This window comes from Mastigoproctus giganteus, chromosome 3 (assembly GCF_048544385.1).
Source record: "Mastigoproctus giganteus isolate SK-2022 chromosome 3, ASM4854438v1, whole genome shotgun sequence".
In the NCBI taxonomy this organism is placed as follows: domain Eukaryota; kingdom Metazoa; phylum Arthropoda; class Arachnida; order Uropygi; family Thelyphonidae; genus Mastigoproctus; species Mastigoproctus giganteus.
The window spans coordinates 250,994,457-251,013,567 of NC_143577.1; the positions used below are offsets into that span (position 1 = coordinate 250,994,457).

At 33.2% G+C, this 19,111-nt stretch overlaps 1 protein-coding gene across 1 annotated transcript in view; it reads right to left on the minus strand.

Annotated features, from left to right (window-relative positions):
* Positions 1-225: 225 nt before the first annotated feature.
* clu (clustered mitochondria protein homolog) overlaps positions 226-19,111 on the minus strand; it is a 292,499-nt gene continuing 273,613 nt past the window's right edge. The window contains exons 31-34 of the mRNA XM_090370384.1: positions 17,092-17,221; positions 13,068-13,202; positions 6,503-6,576; positions 226-431 (exon numbers count right to left, since the gene is read on the minus strand). Coding sequence (XP_090226510.1) covers positions 287-431; positions 6,503-6,576; positions 13,068-13,202; positions 17,092-17,221 — 484 coding nt within the window. The 3' untranslated portion in view covers positions 226-286. The remainder of the gene's footprint in view (positions 432-6,502; positions 6,577-13,067; positions 13,203-17,091; positions 17,222-19,111) is intronic.

The following is a 19,111-nucleotide window of genomic DNA, read 5'->3' on the forward strand; positions in this document are numbered from 1 at the left end:
TTTTTTTTTTTCTTTTCTTTTTTTTTGCTAACTTACACTGGCTGTAAATACATCACACAGTTCTGTATTTCTCCAACTACCAGTAAAATTAAAATACTGTGTGCATATCTACAAACAAATCTGAATCACTGCTCATTAATTTCAGGAGAGAAACATTATCAGAACTATTTTTATCACTCAAACAATACAGATGACTATGTTTGCATTGCTTGTACAAGAGTTCCTTCAGATGAACTCCAATTGGACTTAGGGAACATACTAGTCTTCCACTTATATTCTAACCAGGTTACCTACTGGCTGCATCTTTTGTGGTTACATCCGTTTCAGCATCACTGTCAACAGTTTCTACTTTCTTTAATATTTGAAAATTGCCATGTTCTTTTTGCTGTCGTCGTTCAAATTCTGCTTTAAAATTTTCAATATCTTGTTGACTGAAAAAGAAATCAAAGTTAATTTTTCAATCTTAGTATAATCACTTTTTTTTTTTTTTTTAAATAAACTTCATTAGAGCTATAAGTGGTTGTTTATAAATATAAAATTTCAGGCTAGAATTGGTTACTAGGGAAGATTTGCTTACTAAATTACTTTCCCGAGATTAAACTACAAGTGCGCACACACACAACTGAAATATGAAAAATATTTAGTAAAAGGTGGACTGTAAAATGGCTAAATCTTCCATAATATATTCTGTGTTAAATATTTTAACTGAGAGTGTAGTGTTGTGTGTAGTTTGATGCATATATACACAACCTTTGATTTGTCTGATTAATGAATGCAACATAGATTAGTACCCGGACAGATATTTAGCTTACAAATCAGGTGATCTTTTGGCAAATATTTTAACAGCTGTTACGTTACTTACTAGGTTGACAATTTTCTAATTTTGGGGTAGCCCTATGTGCTCACATTGAAAAGTGTTGTAACACTAAAATGGAGAAATATTTCCTGCTTAGCAATATCTTAACATAGTTCACTATCATTTACTGATTACCAATAGTACGTCAAAAGACTTAAGACTTTTTTTTTGCACAATATTTTCATAAATTTCTTCCAGATGAGGGTAAGATCCATGTGGAGAGTCACTTGATAAAATCCACAATTTAAAATCATTTGAATTGTTTTGGGTGCCAATTCACAGATCAGCAGCAAAGTAAATATTCTGTGATGAATTTTAATAGCTAAGATACAACAATAAAATCATATATGGTAGGGTACAATGGTTGGATGCATGTCTACAGCTTATTAGTAATGGAACAAAATGAATATAGCTCCCAAACCTGTAATTCTTTTTGGAAAATCTAAGCTATCCATGATAAATAAAATTTCACTCAATCTCCGATCCAAAATAAAAATAACAAGAACTAAAGTTAATATCAAAAATGTTATCTGCACTATTGTTGGATTACTTTAGGCACGCTCTGAAAAAAAAATGAGGAACGTTACACCTGAAATTCAACACATAACGGCTATACTATTTAAATATATATATATATATATATATATATATTTAAATATATATATATATATATATATATATATATATATACACTCGTATACACAAACAAGTATATCCATAGCATCCAAAAGGTAAGTTAAGGCCATAAAATCTGAGGTGAAAAATATGTACTTGATGGAATTGATAAATTTTTTTGTAGAAGGGCATTATTATAAGACAATTACATTTAGTTTGAAAAGAAATATGCCTCTATTTTCACAGATCGATTACCCAAAATTGAGATATCAATCCAACATAAAACTATCACCTATCTTAAAGATATTGTTTCTTTCAGTTCATATAACCATTTGTCTAACTTAAACGTTGGTTTCATAACAATTTCCCTCTCGTATAAAGAAAGTACTAGTATGACACATTCTAACAAATAAAACAGATCAGAAAATTTCTATTTGATTACTTTTAAATACATAAAGAGCACTAAAAATAATGACAAAACTTTATGCCTTTTGCTATTGAAAAACAACCTTTCTCTTTTCCAAACAGAATTATCTCATGCTGGTATAAAAACATCTCTAACTGTTCATTGTGTTAAAATACTTTTTTTTTTTGCTATTCCATATCCTAACGTAAAGTAAACACTGAGAGCATCTTTACATCCAGTCACATGACACACATAAAAGTGCATAAATTTAAAATGCGAGGGGATAACTGTAGAACAGATGTCCAAAAATTTCTTTAGTCAAAGAGTGACTGAACATTGGAATAAACTCACACTATTCATGTGAATATTGGAAGATTGTGTAAACATTTAGACAAACTTCATGAAGAGAAATTGGACAAAGACATGCTACATAAGCTTGCTTCTTTGCATCATTTTGTCACTAATAGCTGCAATTTCAGTCTGTAACAGATAAATGAGTTGCAGTAGTAAGCATGCCTTCAATAGCAATTAAAATCAAATATCCATATTTGATTTTAATTTAGCAAATTATGCTTCAATAAAGAATAAAAAAAGGTAAAAATTAAGTAATAGTAAAAGTACTTTTACAAAAAAAAAAAAAAGCTGCTATATCTGTGGAATAAATTAAACAGTAACATAGGTTTAAGCCACTTGATTTACACTTCTCATGGATGTTTACAAGGCTGATGCTAAAGATCTTGTGATAATGAAACCCACCCCTCACCAAGAGGAAATCTTACCAGTGAAAGTAAATTTCAAACCTTACAAAATTCCTAACACTCCCATATAGAAATTAAGTAGCTCACCCCTATTCATTTATGTAGTCAGGTCTTCAAAGAAGTGGAGATTTGTGGCCAGCCATTCACCATGCCTACTCAGACTACATTGAAGCTGGTCACTTACCTTGTATTATTAGAGGGATTGAAGCATGTTCCATTTCTTTCCAAATAAGAACATAATTAGTTTCAAAACTGAATCTAGATGCATTTGTAAAGAGAAGATTAACCCATTGGGTTTGGCTGCACAGTGCTGTCTGCACAAAATCAGACAGGTACTCTTGTGGGGGGGGGGGGTCAAACAAAGCATGGACAGTCTCACATAGTCCCTCTTCCCGAAGACAAAAATAATTTTTTTTGATATGAACAAATCTTCTTTGATTTCTGCACATCTAATAACATGTTATTTTTGACTATTCAACAATGAATATCTCAAGACTAATCTAAAGACTTTTGCAGCTGTCCAGAGAAAATATAGATTTATAATTTTCAGATCAGAAAAAGAGCAGCAATTGCTAAAAGATTGATTAGGAAAACAAAATGACAGGATTGGGAGAAGTTTGTCAAGTCCTTAGAGAGATTTTACAGGATATCAAAGATATGGTTTCAAGATATTCAAGAAACTTAAAATAAATTCAATTGCAGCAAAAGAATGGAAGACATTACAAACTTTGCAACAATGAAATGCCCATAGAAATAAGTAATAGTCAACTAGAGAAATCACTAATAATACACTCACCAAAGAACACCGAACAACGCATGGAATCAATTTCAGAAGAATTTGAATTAATAAAAGCCAAAAATAGGAAAAGTCCAGGCATAGACGGAATTAGTATCGAGTTAATTAAATATGGAGGTGAAAAGTTAAAGAGAAGCGTACTGAAATTTCTTAATACAGTATGGAGAAAAAGTGAACTCCCTAAGGAAAGCACAAGTGGTAATAAATTTACATAAGGGAATCTAAAGAACAGTGAAAACTATAGAGGTATTACACTTCTATGCAGTACATAGAAAATTTATGCAAACATCTTAAGGCCAAAGCTGTACCGATCCCATCTTTATTTTACAATAAATGATTAACAGGAGAAAAGAATTTAACCAGTCAACCTTCCTACTGTTTGTTGATTATAAGCAAACATATAACAGAATCCACCAACCAACTCTCTGGGAAATTAATTTTATGATGTAAATTCACAATTATTATCAGCAATTAAGGTTTTATATGATAATGCAGATGTAATAGTACAATTAAACAATTTAAAAATTTCAAACAGAATTAAAACACCTAGATGATTACAACAAGAGTGTGGACTCTCTCCTTTATTGATATATAGATATTTATCTATATATCAATAAGGTAACAGAAGACCGGGCAAAATTACTCTAACAGGATCCAAATTTCAGAACAAACAAAAGTCTGAACTCTACTATATGCTGATCAAGTTATTTTAGCTGAATCCACGACAGAATTACAAAAAGCAGTTCACAATCTTTTCGAAATTAGTTCACTGTTCGGCATGGAAATATCAATTCAAAAAACCAAAACTATGGCCACGCAAGGAAAGGAATTATTACAAGCAAAAATAACAATTAATGGCCATATAATAGAACAAGTAAAAACATTTAAATATTAAATTTAGGAAATGCAGATATGGAGAGTAAAATAACAAATGAATGGTATTATTAGAAGACATTTTTGTAAATGTATCAAGAGATATACAATTACGACTTCATAAAATAATCTTAAAGCCAGCCTTAATGTTTGGCTCCGAACCTTGGATCTTGAAAAAAAAAAAAAAAAAAAAGATGAAAGAAGGTTGGAGGCACTACAAATGAGATTTCTTAGGCTGCTTGCAGGTTACTCATTGAGAGATCATATCCCAAACCATCAGAAATAGTGGAAGATATTGCAAGATATAGAAGAACACAGTGGAAGACTACCCAAGAAGGCTCTGCTTTATTCGCCACATGGATGGAGAAGCGTCAGAAGACCTGAGAAAAGATGGATGGACCAATTTGAGCCTCAGAACAGACCTCAAGGCTCAATCCCTGTTCGCAGAGAAGATCAGCAAAATATTTCCTGACAATTTCTGTACTTGCTGTGACCCTGAGAGAAAGCTATCTCGCTTTCATCTCCCTATGGTATCTCACTGTTACAATCAAATAGTGGTCATCTTAGGATAAATCTTGGATGACCTTTAACTTTACTTCAAGAATCTGTGTCCTAATATTGATACCATAACCTTGAAATTACTATTCTTGACACATCTGAATCTCTGGCCATAGCTTGGAACTGTTCTGCTATCATCTTACCAACAGCTAGCCACTGATCTGAATCCTCCAAATTACTACACACTGCATTATACAGAAAGAGAAAGCCTAATGAGATGTTCTGTACTGTGTCAGATTACAAATGACTAACACCGATGTAGTGAGTAACAGCAGATAACCTTATCTGCATGTTTCAGAGCTTAATCTTATTGACATTTTATAAAAAATTTTGCAACTTTACTTTTTGAACATCTGTGTATGCACACTTTCAGTTAACTTATTATTTGTATCAATCATGTAAAACAAGAGCACTCTATTGTTTCTTGAAATATTGCCTGTGCTTGTTTATTTAATGTAATTTGATTTCTAACATTAAAATAACACTTTTTAAAAACAGTAGCAACAAGATCTAATGCTTTAAACTTATAATAATACCAAACATATTCCATTCAGAACTTACATTTTTTTTTTCCCATTTTGCTATTTATTTAACTTCATCTAACACCTGAACAAACAGTATTTTAGTTACTATTAAATAATTCATGACTAAAAATTATTTAACAACACTATGACTGTTCCTAAATCTTTGTATAAATAATTTCTGTAAATTACCTAGTTTATCAAAAGGTGTACTGTTAACTTAATATATAGCACATAAGAGTATGAGGAGATTATAAAAACTTATGATGAACAATTCTTAAATACTGTTATGTACAGAGTAATTCATCGTGATTGTATAGTGGGTTCATACCTACCTCTTGTCTGGAAGAATTCTTAAAGGAATTCTTTAACTGAGACTGTAGTTAGCTGATATCAGGAAGAAATTGTACACATTTTTCCTCAAATTATTTCAGGTTTTTCAGTCCACACAACATGCAAAACTGCATGTGAACACATTTGTACACACATAAGCTACAGTAAATTCCCATTATAAACCTACTTTTAGCACTAGCCCACTTTTAGTGTACTTCTCTTCTGGTCACATAATCAATCCAGTGAGGTGAGCCCCCCCCCCCCCCCCCCCCCCCCCACTTATAATGCTCTTTGAGGTCAGACCCCTTTGAAAGCATTATAACAGGCATTTACCATATATGAACTGTAGTGCCATGTAAACTAGTATACTATGACCCTAAAGTAGCTGATGTACTAAAAATTCACAATTTGTAAATATACAGTAGAGTAATAACAGAATTTCATAATTATCATCAGTTTCAAATGAATAATCAGTTACATCTGAATTACTGAGGTAAAATCTGTGACACTGTAAGCACCTTGAGATGCTTCACGCTTGATCATTAACTGCAATATTATTTTAAAAAAATACTTGATGCTAAATACATAACTCACAAGAACTATTGCTTTAGAATAACCATAATACTTAACTGTTCCATCTTCTTAATGAAGAAAATTATAAAATTGTGTTTTTAATATTATTTAACAAACTGTGTTATGTAGCTTTCATGCAAGTAAAAGCTTTTTTTTTTTTTTTTGAAAGCTGTTAAAATTAAATAATTCTTCATATAAATAATTATAACTTACCTGATTTGTACAAAAAGAATACCATTAATGATGTTTAACATATCTAGAACACTACTGAGGGATGGAGGTTGTATCTGATGAGAAAATAATTTTTTTAATTAACACTACATAAATAAATTATAAATTAAAATATATAATAATACAGAAAATATGAAATAGTGTAAGTAGTCTAGTTCAGTGTTCAATATAAGTACATATAAGTAAGCAACTATTTTTTAATAATAAAAAAATTTGTTTACTGATGATAAAATTAGACTGAGACTGGAAAAGATGTGTTCAGAATTAAAAATTCTGTGAAAAATTTAAATCATGTTTCTGCTAATTTCTTAGAATTGCTTTCATAGGTGATGAATTTATGCCAGTCAATTCATTCATTTGGATGGGATTGAAATTGCTGTAAAAGTAAATGATTAATGTAAGAAACTGAGGTTGTATTTCCAAAATTTGTTCTTAGCTTTTAGAGTATCTTCATTAATTCACTATCAGATTATTCAAAATACAATTTACTCTGAAGTCACTATTTTATACGAATAAATTTTATACATATAAGTCGACAATGAGATTCAAAGTTGAATTGGGATCCATGACTTCTGAATAGCTTATCTAATTTGAAGACTGCTGAACAAACTGTAGCATAAAAAAAAAAAAAAAAACAAACCCTACAATTATGTTTGTTATTTGGTTTTTAGGAGCATTAGCAACTACGGCCATATTGCTCCGGGATATACGGTGGTCATAGGCTTGAACCCCAGTCTAATCAAGAAGCGTGTGCTATGCACTGCTGCTCCTTCCCACCTGGCTATTTTTTTTTTTTTTTTATGAAAACCCCAAACACGAAAAGTATCAAAACCTATAGTACTTAGTACCGTGCATGGGTTGAAGGAGAAGTATGGGGGGAGGGGGGGGATGCTGGAAACTTTGCTCTAGAGTCTAAACATGGGTTTCGCCACTTCAAGCATCCAATAAGCAAAGTGGTGGTATTTCACCGGTTGATGAAAGTCATCTACCATGGAGGCGCCTCCTACAATTATAACCAAGTTTAATGGGACCATAACAAAACTCACTATTTTAAGTATACATGTCACATTTTTATTCACCTCCCAAGAACTGGGTGTGGAATTATGGGGAATTTATATACCTTTAAAGTTGTGACATGGGTGCATGTGTAATACATTTTATTCACATCACTGAAACCAAGCACACAGATCATTAATGAGAACAAATGTATGTTTTCCCAAAGCAGATATGTAGCAGAGTGGTCAAGAGTGAGGGTGCAGTAGCACACGTTCTTTGAATGGACAGGGGTTTAAGCCCATGACTGCTAAATACAATTGATGTTTGTATTGATGATTTATTGTAAACTCCACTCGCCTGGTGGTCAGGCTGGAGTATAAACAAGAACAGAATAATAATTAATATACTTAAGAAAAATATAAATATCATCACAATGGAGGATAAACAAAAAAACTTCACTGAGCAGTTACCTACTTAGTGAAGTTCATAAAGTTTGTGCTATGCAAGCTGGTCATAATGTGCTTGTGTGAACCAGTAACAGTGACTTATGTAAACATCCGAATGTGAAAAGATGCAGTTGGTACAGCTAGAAAAACCTATGCTTGATTACAGTTGTGAAATTTTACCTTGGTTGTGTGGAATTAACTTATTTCTGTTTTTGCATGTAATTTAAGTTATTGTTTATGGAAGAGATTAACCACAGAATTCAGGAGCATTCCTCTTGTTTTCAATACTACTTTGCTAAGCCAATTTAAAGACAAAAAGGTATAAAAATTATATAGCATACCTCCACATTCAAATCAGCAGATTCTTACATAAATGTTTAATCACTGGGTAATAATGAATGTATAAACAAATGACTTTGATATTATGAAAAAAAAAAACTAATTAAAACAGTATCATGGAAAAACTGACAAATAAATGTGTATTCAATATTTTTTGAGACAATTTTAACATTAATTTTTATCATACTTATAATAAATATTAAATGACTATATAATACAGTACGCTTTTTTAATAATAATATATGGGGTGTTGAGAATCATAGTGGTGTAAGTCAGTCATTTTATAAATATGACCTGTTCATATTTCCCACCTTCTCTAGGTGTCCACTGTTTAGTTTCATAGCAAAGTAAGTCAAAGTTGCATTTCTAATCAAGAGAATGTCAGCACTTTTTTTGAATAGTTAATGAGCAAAAGGTTTAGAATCATAGTGAAGTAAGACTGAATTACACCATTCTGTTCCTAAACAGCTTGTATGATGGAGGTTATGTTTCAAGTTTGTGTTGTTGTAGTAAGACGTCTTTTCATATTTCGCATTTCACATTTTCATGCAGCGAGATGTCTCTTAAGTTGAAATCTCAATAAATGGAGGATTTTAAGTTGTCTTTTAAGTTGAAATCTCGAGAAATGGAGCATGTCAAGAGCCAACCAAGTAGAAGAAGCATGCCAGGAAACTTTCTTCAGATCTAGAAAATCTAAAGAGTCAAAAAGAGCTGTAGCCAGAAGACTTCACAATTCAGCTCACGTACATGTGAACTCAAAAGGAACAAGTTAAGTGTAAGCAGTTTGAAAACTTAGATTGTGGTTGTGAAAAAAGATGCATAGAGCCCTTAACAGAAGAGGAAAGGAGAAAGCAATTTGATAATTTTATATCAACAGAATGCATATTTATGTAGTCTTATAATACATCATGAACCTATAAAGCAAAGGAGGTCTCAGAATAGCAGTTAGGGAGGAAAGCAATGTACAAAACTGTCTCACATTCAAAAACAAAATACCACAGTATGTGTTTGTAAAACATTTTCTTGACACTTTTGTTGTAGCTGATGGAAGGGTGACAGGAGTTTTAGAAAAAGTAAGGAAGGGGAAGCCTGCAGAAGATTTAAAGGGTAAACATGTAGCAGCACAAAAGATAACTGACACACAAAAACATTTACTTAAGGATCACATTAATATTTTCCAGCATTTCAGTCATTACAGTTGAAAAGAAAGTTCCTTAGCCTCGACTTGAATGTAAGAAAAATGTATGTGCTTTATTGTGAATGGTGAGAGCAAAGAGAGACAGAACCTCTTAAAAAGTATCACTACAGACATATCTTCAACATTTTTTTTTTTTTAGAATTTAATTTACATTTTCACGTTCCTCAAAAGGACACTTGCAAGGCCTATGGCAAGTATAAACAGTCGATTGATGTAGAAACGGACAAAGAATTGACAGGTGATTAGGAGGGGCAAGATGTTTTGTAGTAGTAGTGGCATGTGATGAAAGAAAGCAAGTGCATGAGCTATGCAGCATCAGACAAAAACAAAAAATTTACAAAACAATTCTCTCTAAATGTTTGTCCAGTTCCTCCTTAAATTTATTTAACCTATCAACTTCCACAATGACAGATGGAAGTTTGTTCCAGCAAAACTAGACAAAACGCTGGCTAAACGCAAATTTCCACACATCTATTCTACAGCTGTCTTTCCTCAATTTGAATTTATGTCCCCTTAGGTTCGTAATCTGAATAAGTGGAAGAATCCCATCAGAATTCAGCGTGCTCAACCTATTAAAGGCCTTATACACTTCAATCAGATCACCTTGCAGGTGCCTAGTCTCCAGCCACTGCAATTTGCAGAACTTAAGCCTTTCTTGGTAAGAGGATCCCTTCATTCCCCTCATCAATCTTGTTGCCCTTCTCTATACATGCTAAGCAAATCTACATCCTTCCTAAAATGAGGCCTCCAGACCTGTATGCAGTACTCAAGGCGTGGCATGACCATTGCCTTATACAGAGGGATAATCACCTTTTCCCTGCTAGCAAAATTCCTATATATCATTGATAAAACCCCATGACCTGCCCTGGCAGCCTGTCTGCATTGCTCAAAAACTTCATATCTGACTGCACAATTACTCCCAGGTCTTTTTCATTTTCTACCACCTTAAGCTTAGTACCACACAGTTGGTATGTTTCTCTGGTGTTACTTCTACCCATACTTTGCATTTGTCAAGGTTAAACTTCAGTTGCCACTTCTCAGCCCATCTGCCCAAATTTTCTAGATCCTGTTGCAGTAGCACACTGCCATTAATGTCATTAACAACCCTGCCAACCTTTGTATCATCTGCAAACTGCGACACTAAGCCTGATATACCTTCATAAATATCATTGATAAATATACAAAACAACAGTGGACCTAACACCGAACCCTGTGGGACTCCACTAATAACATTAGTCCACGAAGAGCAGCACCCATTGATTACCACCCTCTGTCTTCTCCCACTCAACCATCCTTTTATCCATTGTAGCAATTTACCCTTAATACCATTCTGCTCCAATTTCTACAGTAGTCTTCCATGCACAACAGTGTCAAAAGCTTTCCTGAAATCCAAGTATATGATATCAAAATTATTTTTTTCATCCAGTTCCTTTGTAACCACATCATAATAACCAATCAAATTTGTCAGACAAGACTTTCCCTTAACAAACCCATGCTGTGTCTGAATTATTGCTGCAGTCTTGTCTAGATGATCCTGCAATGCATCTTTAACCAGTGACTCCATTATTTTACCCGGAACAGAAGTTAAACTAACTGGTCTGTAATTACTCGTATCCCCCTTTGTGAACTGGGGACACATTTGTACATCTCCAGTCCGTGGGGCCCTCCCAAGTCCAAGGATGCTCTCATAATTATGGCTAAGGGTTTGCTTACTTCCTTTGCCGCCTCTTTTAATATAACAGGATAGATCCCATCCACTGCAGGAGCCTTTCTTATGTTTAACTTCAACAATTTCTCCTCCACTTTGCTCTCAGTTATTACAAAATCATTAAAAACCCTGCTACAATTTGATAATCTTCTGGCATTTTCAAACCTTAACTCCTCATGTGTGAATGTAGATGCAAAATACTCATTCAGTTGATGAATGGATAAAGGCCTGAGGAAATTCTGACATCTATACTATCACGATAAATTTACAAAAAGCCCTGCCATTCCCAAAATTAAGTGTTTCTGATGCCTACTATAGGCAAAATATGTACTGCTATAATTTAGGTTAGCATGATGTCACAAATAACCTTGGCTACATGTACGTTTGGGATGAGACTATTGCATCCAGAAGTTCAAAAGAGATTGCTTCTTACCTGACTAAGCATATTAAGTTGAGAAAAAAAAAAAAAAAAAAAAAAAAAGCATGTGATGATATACAGTGACACATGCACTGGCCAAAATCAGAAGAACATCAAGGTATTCTTATTGTTAATGAAACTGATTCAAGAAACTTCAGTTGAAGTCATAGACCACAAATTCATGGTTTCTGGCCACTCTTGCCTTCCAAATGACTCAGACTTTGGGCTGATTGAGAAAGCTGGAAAAAACAAGATTATCTACGTTCCAGATGGATGGTATGATGCCAGGAAGGCACAACAAGTTTATAGTTGTAAAGATGCAACAAGATGACTTTTTGAAAACAGAAGCGCTTGAAAAAGGTATAACAAAATGGAAGAAGAATGTTAAAGGCAAAAATGTAAACTGGTTGAAGATACAGTGGCTACATTATGAAAAAAGGAAAACCCGCTCAATTTTCTACAAGCGTACATTGGATGAAGACATCCCTTTCAGGGAACTGAATGTCAAACCCAATAAGGAGGGTCGACCTATGAGCTTGAAAAGCACTGAACAAGAAAAGTTGTATGATGGTCCTGGAGTGCTAAGCTTTTTAAAGAAAAGAGACATGCTATAGCTTCTCAGATAGATCCCTCCAGCCTTCTTTAAAAAGGTATTAGAAGTTCAAAAAAAGTTGATGATCTAGGTCCCTTTATCTGACTACAAGGAAGAAGATGAAGCATAAACAGTAGTTTGTTTGTAGTGACAAACAAACTACTGTTTCATTGTCACTTTGTTTGAACATTTTATGATTATCGAATTAGTGGTGACTTTTTAATTGTTTTTTTTTTTTTTTTTTTTTAAAGAATATCAACAAAAAGCAACATTTTTTAAAATTTTGTGACCATCTTTTACATTATAATTAAATTTATTATGTTCATCTTAGCTTTTTTATGATCATTCTGCAACAACTATTACAATCTTAACTATTTTGACAAAAAATTCCTAATGTGCCTATCGCTCAGGCTTTTTAAAATTTTGTTATAGTGTAATTAAGGAAAAAATATAATCACTTCTGTATGAAATCATAATTTTGATAACACAGTCATCTCCTTACAGTAATTTACCATTTTAAAATAGATAAACTACTTAGAAACATAATGGTGTAAGTCAATTATATAAACGCCGCTGACCAAAAAATTGAATATTAACAGAAACTGTCAAGCTCGTAAATTTAAAAGAAAAAAAAAAAAAAAAAAATTTTAACCTCTGGGTGTATCACAATTTCATTAAATTAAATTTGAGTTTTTTATGAATACAAACACAAAACACCTTGTTCTCAAAGATCAGAATAGACTGACTTACATCACTATGAATCTAAACCCTCCACATATGCACAAATTTATTAACAAGAAAACGTTTTTAATATCTATACTCATTGTCTTTCAATTCTGTTCACTCTCACCTGTATTGGAGGTAAAATTGCTCCTGAATTGCCTTTATATATTTCATTCATTTTTTTCTGTAACACGACAGCTTGTTGAGTAAGGTGGCGAAGGCACTCTGAACTTTCTTTGGTTTTTTCATGTTCTTCACCAAGCTTTACAATAAATGAATTTATTTTTAATTATACTAATAATAACCATAAATTAACTTGCATTATCAAGTTGAACTAAAACATTTATATATGAAAAGAACAGTGAAAACACTTCATGGGCTTGTGAAAATTCTCATAAGAAAAAATTTATGGAAATATTAAAATTATTTTAAATTAAAATGGATGAACTATGATAGATTTTATGTTAAATGTATATTTCTAGTAACATTTAAAGTCATAATTAAACATTTTTGTTTTTAAGCTACAAACAGAGCAGTGATTAAGAATCTGCAGATAAAAGAACCACTAGATGGCAGTGATCACGGTATACTGATGTGATGTAAATTCTATATGGTAGGACCAACCAATGACGTTATCATCAGAAAATTCTAAATGGGAAACATTCAAGGAAATAATCACAGAAGCTACTAGGCTTTTCATACCAATGAAGAAATACCATTCAAGGCCTAGACCTAAATGGAAGTCAGATGAATTAATGAGGCGACTTGTTGCAAAGAAGAAAAATGCATGGGACACAAATTATCAGGTGATACAGAAGCCTAGAGTAGATATAAACTAGTCGGCAATCAAGTCACAAAGGATATTAGACAAGCTATGGCCACATTATGAGAAATCTTTGGCAAAGAATGTAAAGAAAAACAGCAAAGACTTATTTTTATGTAACACTAGAAGGAAGGAAAATCATATTGGTCCACTTGATATCAATGGTTCAACTCTTGATGATCCTGCTCATATTGCTGACAAGTTGAATAAGTCTGCATCTACATTCATGCATGAGGAACTCTTTAGGGAAATGGATACCAGAAGTTTATCAAACCCTACCAGGGATCTAAATGATTTTGTAATAACTGAGAGCAAAGTGGAAGAGAAATTGCTGAAGTTAAATGTAAGAAAGGCAGCAAAGGAAGTAAGCAAACCTTCAACTATAATTATGAGAGTATCCTTGTATTCATGGGAAGTACTGGTGGACTGGAAATGTGCAAATGTATCCACAATTCACAAATGGCAATCAAAGAGTGACATGAGTAATTACAGACCTGTTAGCTTAATTTCTGTTCCAAGGAAAATAATGGAGTCACTGGTTAAAGAAGTAATACAGGACCATATAAACAAGAGTGCAGTTATACTTCAGTCACAGTATGTTTGTCAAGGAGTGATCTTGTCCGACCAATCTGATTGTATACTATGATGCAATCAAAGGAACTGAATAAAAAAAAAAAAAAAAAAAAAAAAAAAATTTGATATCATATACTTAGATTTCAGGAAAACTTTTGATACTGTTGTATATAACAGATTGCTATACAAATTGGAGCAGTGGCATTAAGGGCAAGTTGCTGCTATTGATAAAGGGATAGTTGATTAAAGTGAGAGAAGACAGTTGTTATAAATGGACATTACTGTTCAAGGACTAATGTTAACCGTAAAGTTCCCCAGGGTTCAGTGCTAGACTCGTTTTCTGTATTTATTAATGGCATTGATGAAGGTATATCAGGCTTAATGTCTAAGTTTACAGACCATACGAAGGTTGGCAGGGTGGTCAATGACAGTAATGGTGGTATTCTACTGCAATAAGATCTAAAAAATTAGGCAGTTGGACTGAGAAATGGCAATTGGGGTATGAGGTTTAACACTGACAAATGCAATGTACTGCATAATGGTGCAGTAATTCCAGATTAATGTACCATTTGTGTAGTACTACACTCAAAGTAGTGTAGTACCACACTACCTTGAGTATAATATGGTATTATTGCACTGGTTGATGAGAGTCATCCCTCACCTTGTATTGCCTAGTAACACAGAGGGGCATTCTGCTGCACCTTGATCCCTGCTTACATTGGTTCACACCTGGGTGGTCACCACCAGTATGCTAAGTGCCGTATTTCAGGACTTGCACATTATACCCAGGGTTACTAACAGTCCCACCACTGTGAAGGTCCAGAGTTATGCCAATGATCAGAGAAATTAGGAAATCTTTTGAAGTGTTACTGAGTGCATTAGAACTTAAGGGAAAAGTGAAGACTACAAATTATTGTACAGGTTATGTAGTAATTTTTTTTCTAACTTGTATTTTATTTTATTTTTTTTTTTTAAATTTTGACACCGAAATCAGTTGATGTTTATATTGTAGTTATGTATGTAAAGTACTATATATACTGTACTGGATAGCAAATAAAGGCTTAAGATAAACAACTTTCTATATTTCATCATATAAAAAAAAAAAAAAAACCCTTCTGTTTAACATTATCAGCCCACTTAATGCCATAAAATTCAGTAAACCATATGTGATACTAATAAATGGCACCCACTGTATTTCAAATAGATAAGCATATAATTTTTAATTTAAGTGCTTGCTATGCTATTATAAAGAACCAAGAACCCTATGGAATATGAATTTTTTAAAAATACAGTGGAAAATGGCAAAACAAAGACAGCAGTTGCCTTTGCATTCTAGGCTTGACAATGATATCAGCATCATCATCGTCAAAATTCACAGGGATGTTGCCAAGTTATTTGTACTTTTTTTTAAGATCTATTTCAACAGACTCAATTACTTTTTAACAAAATTTACGTGGTCAATGTTTTTAAGTTAATTAGAATTAATATAATTCAGTTTATAGTTTGTTGAGGGGTCCCACAAAATATGTAACTTAACTTATTTCTGTCAAATAGCTATGTTTCATTTGCACTAATGAAACATTTATTAATAGTGTTAAATATTGAAATAGAAATATTTCAAAACATATGGGTTGTACAGGATCAATTCAGGTATTGAAAACAAGAAAAGAGTTCATAATAAACATGCGTCCCAATTCTGAACAATTATAGAACTTTGAATTTTAAGAAATGGCTATGGAGTTTAATGGAGTCTACTTCTTTTCTTTCTTCCTTTTCAGTGAAGACACCATAGCCATTTTTTTTTTTTTTTTAAATTCAAACAGCCATTGTGGTGCCACCATTCAGAATATATCTCATGTTTATACGAAAACTTTCAGTTTTAAGGTCCTGAATCGAACCTGAAAGTATGGCCCACACCATACTTTCAGGTTGGAAATACCCATATGCAATATTGAAATATTGCATATGGGTTATGAAATACCCATATGCAATATTGCTTTCTGATGTTTGACCTGTTTTAAAGGGGTACCCTTGGGTAAGGGTACCCATTTGTACCCCTCACCAATCACTGCCATTCTCTGTACCCATTGCAGCAGCTCTATATCCTTCCTAAAATGAGGATTCCAGACCTCTATGTAGTACTCAAGATGTGGCCTGATCATTGCCTTATACAATGGGACAATCACCCCTTCCTGCTACCAAAATTCCTGTATATCACTGAAAAAATCCATGAGCTGTCCTGGCAGCCTGTCTGCACTGCTCAGAGAACTTCGTATCAGACTGCAAAATTATCCCCAAGTCTTTTTCATCAGGAAGACTGCAACCCAATTTAAATATTAAAAAAGTAATATTTTAACAGGGAGAATTTATTTTAATCTGGCACTAACACTTGAAAGCAGCATGACTACTGATTTAATTAATTGCCCAGTACATGTTACACAGTACTGGGCATGATGTTTGTGGCATTACTTTCTGTGCCAATATTCAGTTTATTCAGTTCAATATTCAATAACAGCACAATTCTATCATAAAGAAGTAATATACATGTAATAGCAAAGGTTTCTGTCCTTTTTAATATTTGAAAAGGGGCAACAACATAGTTTTTAGCTTACTTATTATTTTAAAGCAGAGTTTATTAAATACAGAAGCTGTTTAATAATACACAGGCTCATAATTACCAATAAGTAATATGAGCTTCTAAAAGTGCCATGATTACCTCAATTGACCATTTACGGATTGAAAATAATTTATCTACCTGTTGTTTATAAATACTGTATGTTTCTTTTTCATTCTGGAGGGCTCCACGAAAATCACCCATACAAGACTGAGTCCTAGCAACTAGATGATAACTCACAGCAACTTTCAAACTCTTGCTGCCATAGTACCTGAGAAACAATAAAGATGTTTTAAATAAAATAATATATAAGAATTTATTAGAAAAGAAATAACAAAAGACTGAAATATGGAGGAATAAACATCCTCAATAATAAGTCAAAAATATTACAGCACATTCTCGACTTTGGGTTAATTCGTTCCTAGTGTGTGCTCATAAAGCAAAAACTCAAAGTGGGAATGTATCCAATGCATTTCCCACAGACGTAGTGTTATAAACAGGGGCTACGTTCTCACGGAGTTGAGGAATTTTCTCTAAAATTAAATTTGACTATAGTAATCTAAATAAAGGTTAACAAAACAATAGTTTGTGCTTAAACAATGATTTATCCAAAGAAATTAAAATATAGCCTTTAAAATCAAGAAAAATTATAATAAAGAAATTAATACAAATGTTAAAGAATGTTTATTCTTCTTCATCATCAATCGATGATGAAGAATAATGAGATCATGTTTGCTTATGATCTCATATTTTGTTTCCAATGTTATCCTCTTCGCTTTTCTTTTTATTAACATCACTCTGAAGTAATTACTTCGTTTTGCATACATTCAAATTTATTAGTATTGATAAATTTGAAATAAGACAAGACTGAAAAAGAAGAGCAAAACAACCACTCTTTGTAATGTCAGCAGGGTAACTGCTTTATGTTATGTGAGACACTGCTTGAACAAACATGCACAGTAGTATGCATAGCTATACAATACCACAGTAGTATTGTATCAGCTATGTGTGTGGCTTGAAATTTCATATTTAAATGTTTAGCATTTATTTATTGCAATTAATGCTCATATTTTTGACTTCAAGATGTCTGGTCAGCATGAAGAGGAAAAGACCAAACCTCCAGCACATGACAGCACAATGAAACAAATGGCCCTCAGTCCCCAGCAGCTTTCACTCTCCCTCTTGTGGCAGCAAGAGGATCAGAGTGGAAGCAGCAGATGGTGCTAAGAATCTCTGGGTATGACCAGGCCGTCATGCACGGAAACTGAACTTTGCCTGTTACAACACAAGATCGCTCATCGGTGAAGACAGGATATTAAAGCTGGAAAAGGAATTAGAAAATGTGAATTGGAATATCATTGGTTTGGCAGTTGGTGGTGGTATTGGATTTAACGACACAAGGGCTACTAAGGCCAAACTGTGTCTGTTCATCGTTTATTCACAAGAAGCATATCGTTAGAGATGTTAAATTATATGCTTCTGTACAAGCCAATTTTTGTTTGTATTTGTTTTAGATATAAAGTTCTTCGATATTTGCTTAATTTCCTAAGAAATGAGATAAATCAGGTAATATATTCAATATGGAGAGTGACTGAAAAGTGTTTGACTGGATGGTTGAACGTAAGGGACAATCAACCAGAAAATGGACTGTAAGTCGGTTTGGCTGAAAAAAGAAGAAATGAATCACTTATAAGTTTATCAAGTGGAAATCTGCTGAACACCAATGGAAACAGTGAAAGGAGCAAAGGTGGAGTTGGCTTTCTGGTCCATAAATATATAAAAAACAACATTTTGGAATTCAAAATGACCACCAAGGGTGTCAAGACTACAACTCAGGATTTCTAAGAGGTACACGCTAAAGGTTATGATTCATGCACCAACATCGAGTCACGATGAAGAGGTTGAAGAAATGTACACCAAAATTGAGTCTTCTAGATGAGCAGAAAACCCACTACACTATCATTATGGGAGACCACAATGCTAAGGTGCAGAAAGGGGAACTATAGAAAATTTTGGAATTGGTGAAAGAAACAAAAGAGGTGAAAAGACTTGTGGAATTTGCAGAATCTTGAGGATTGTCAGTAATGAACACTTTTTTTCAAGAAAAGGGTGAACAAAAATTGGATATGGACGAGCCCAAATGGATTAACAAATAATGAAA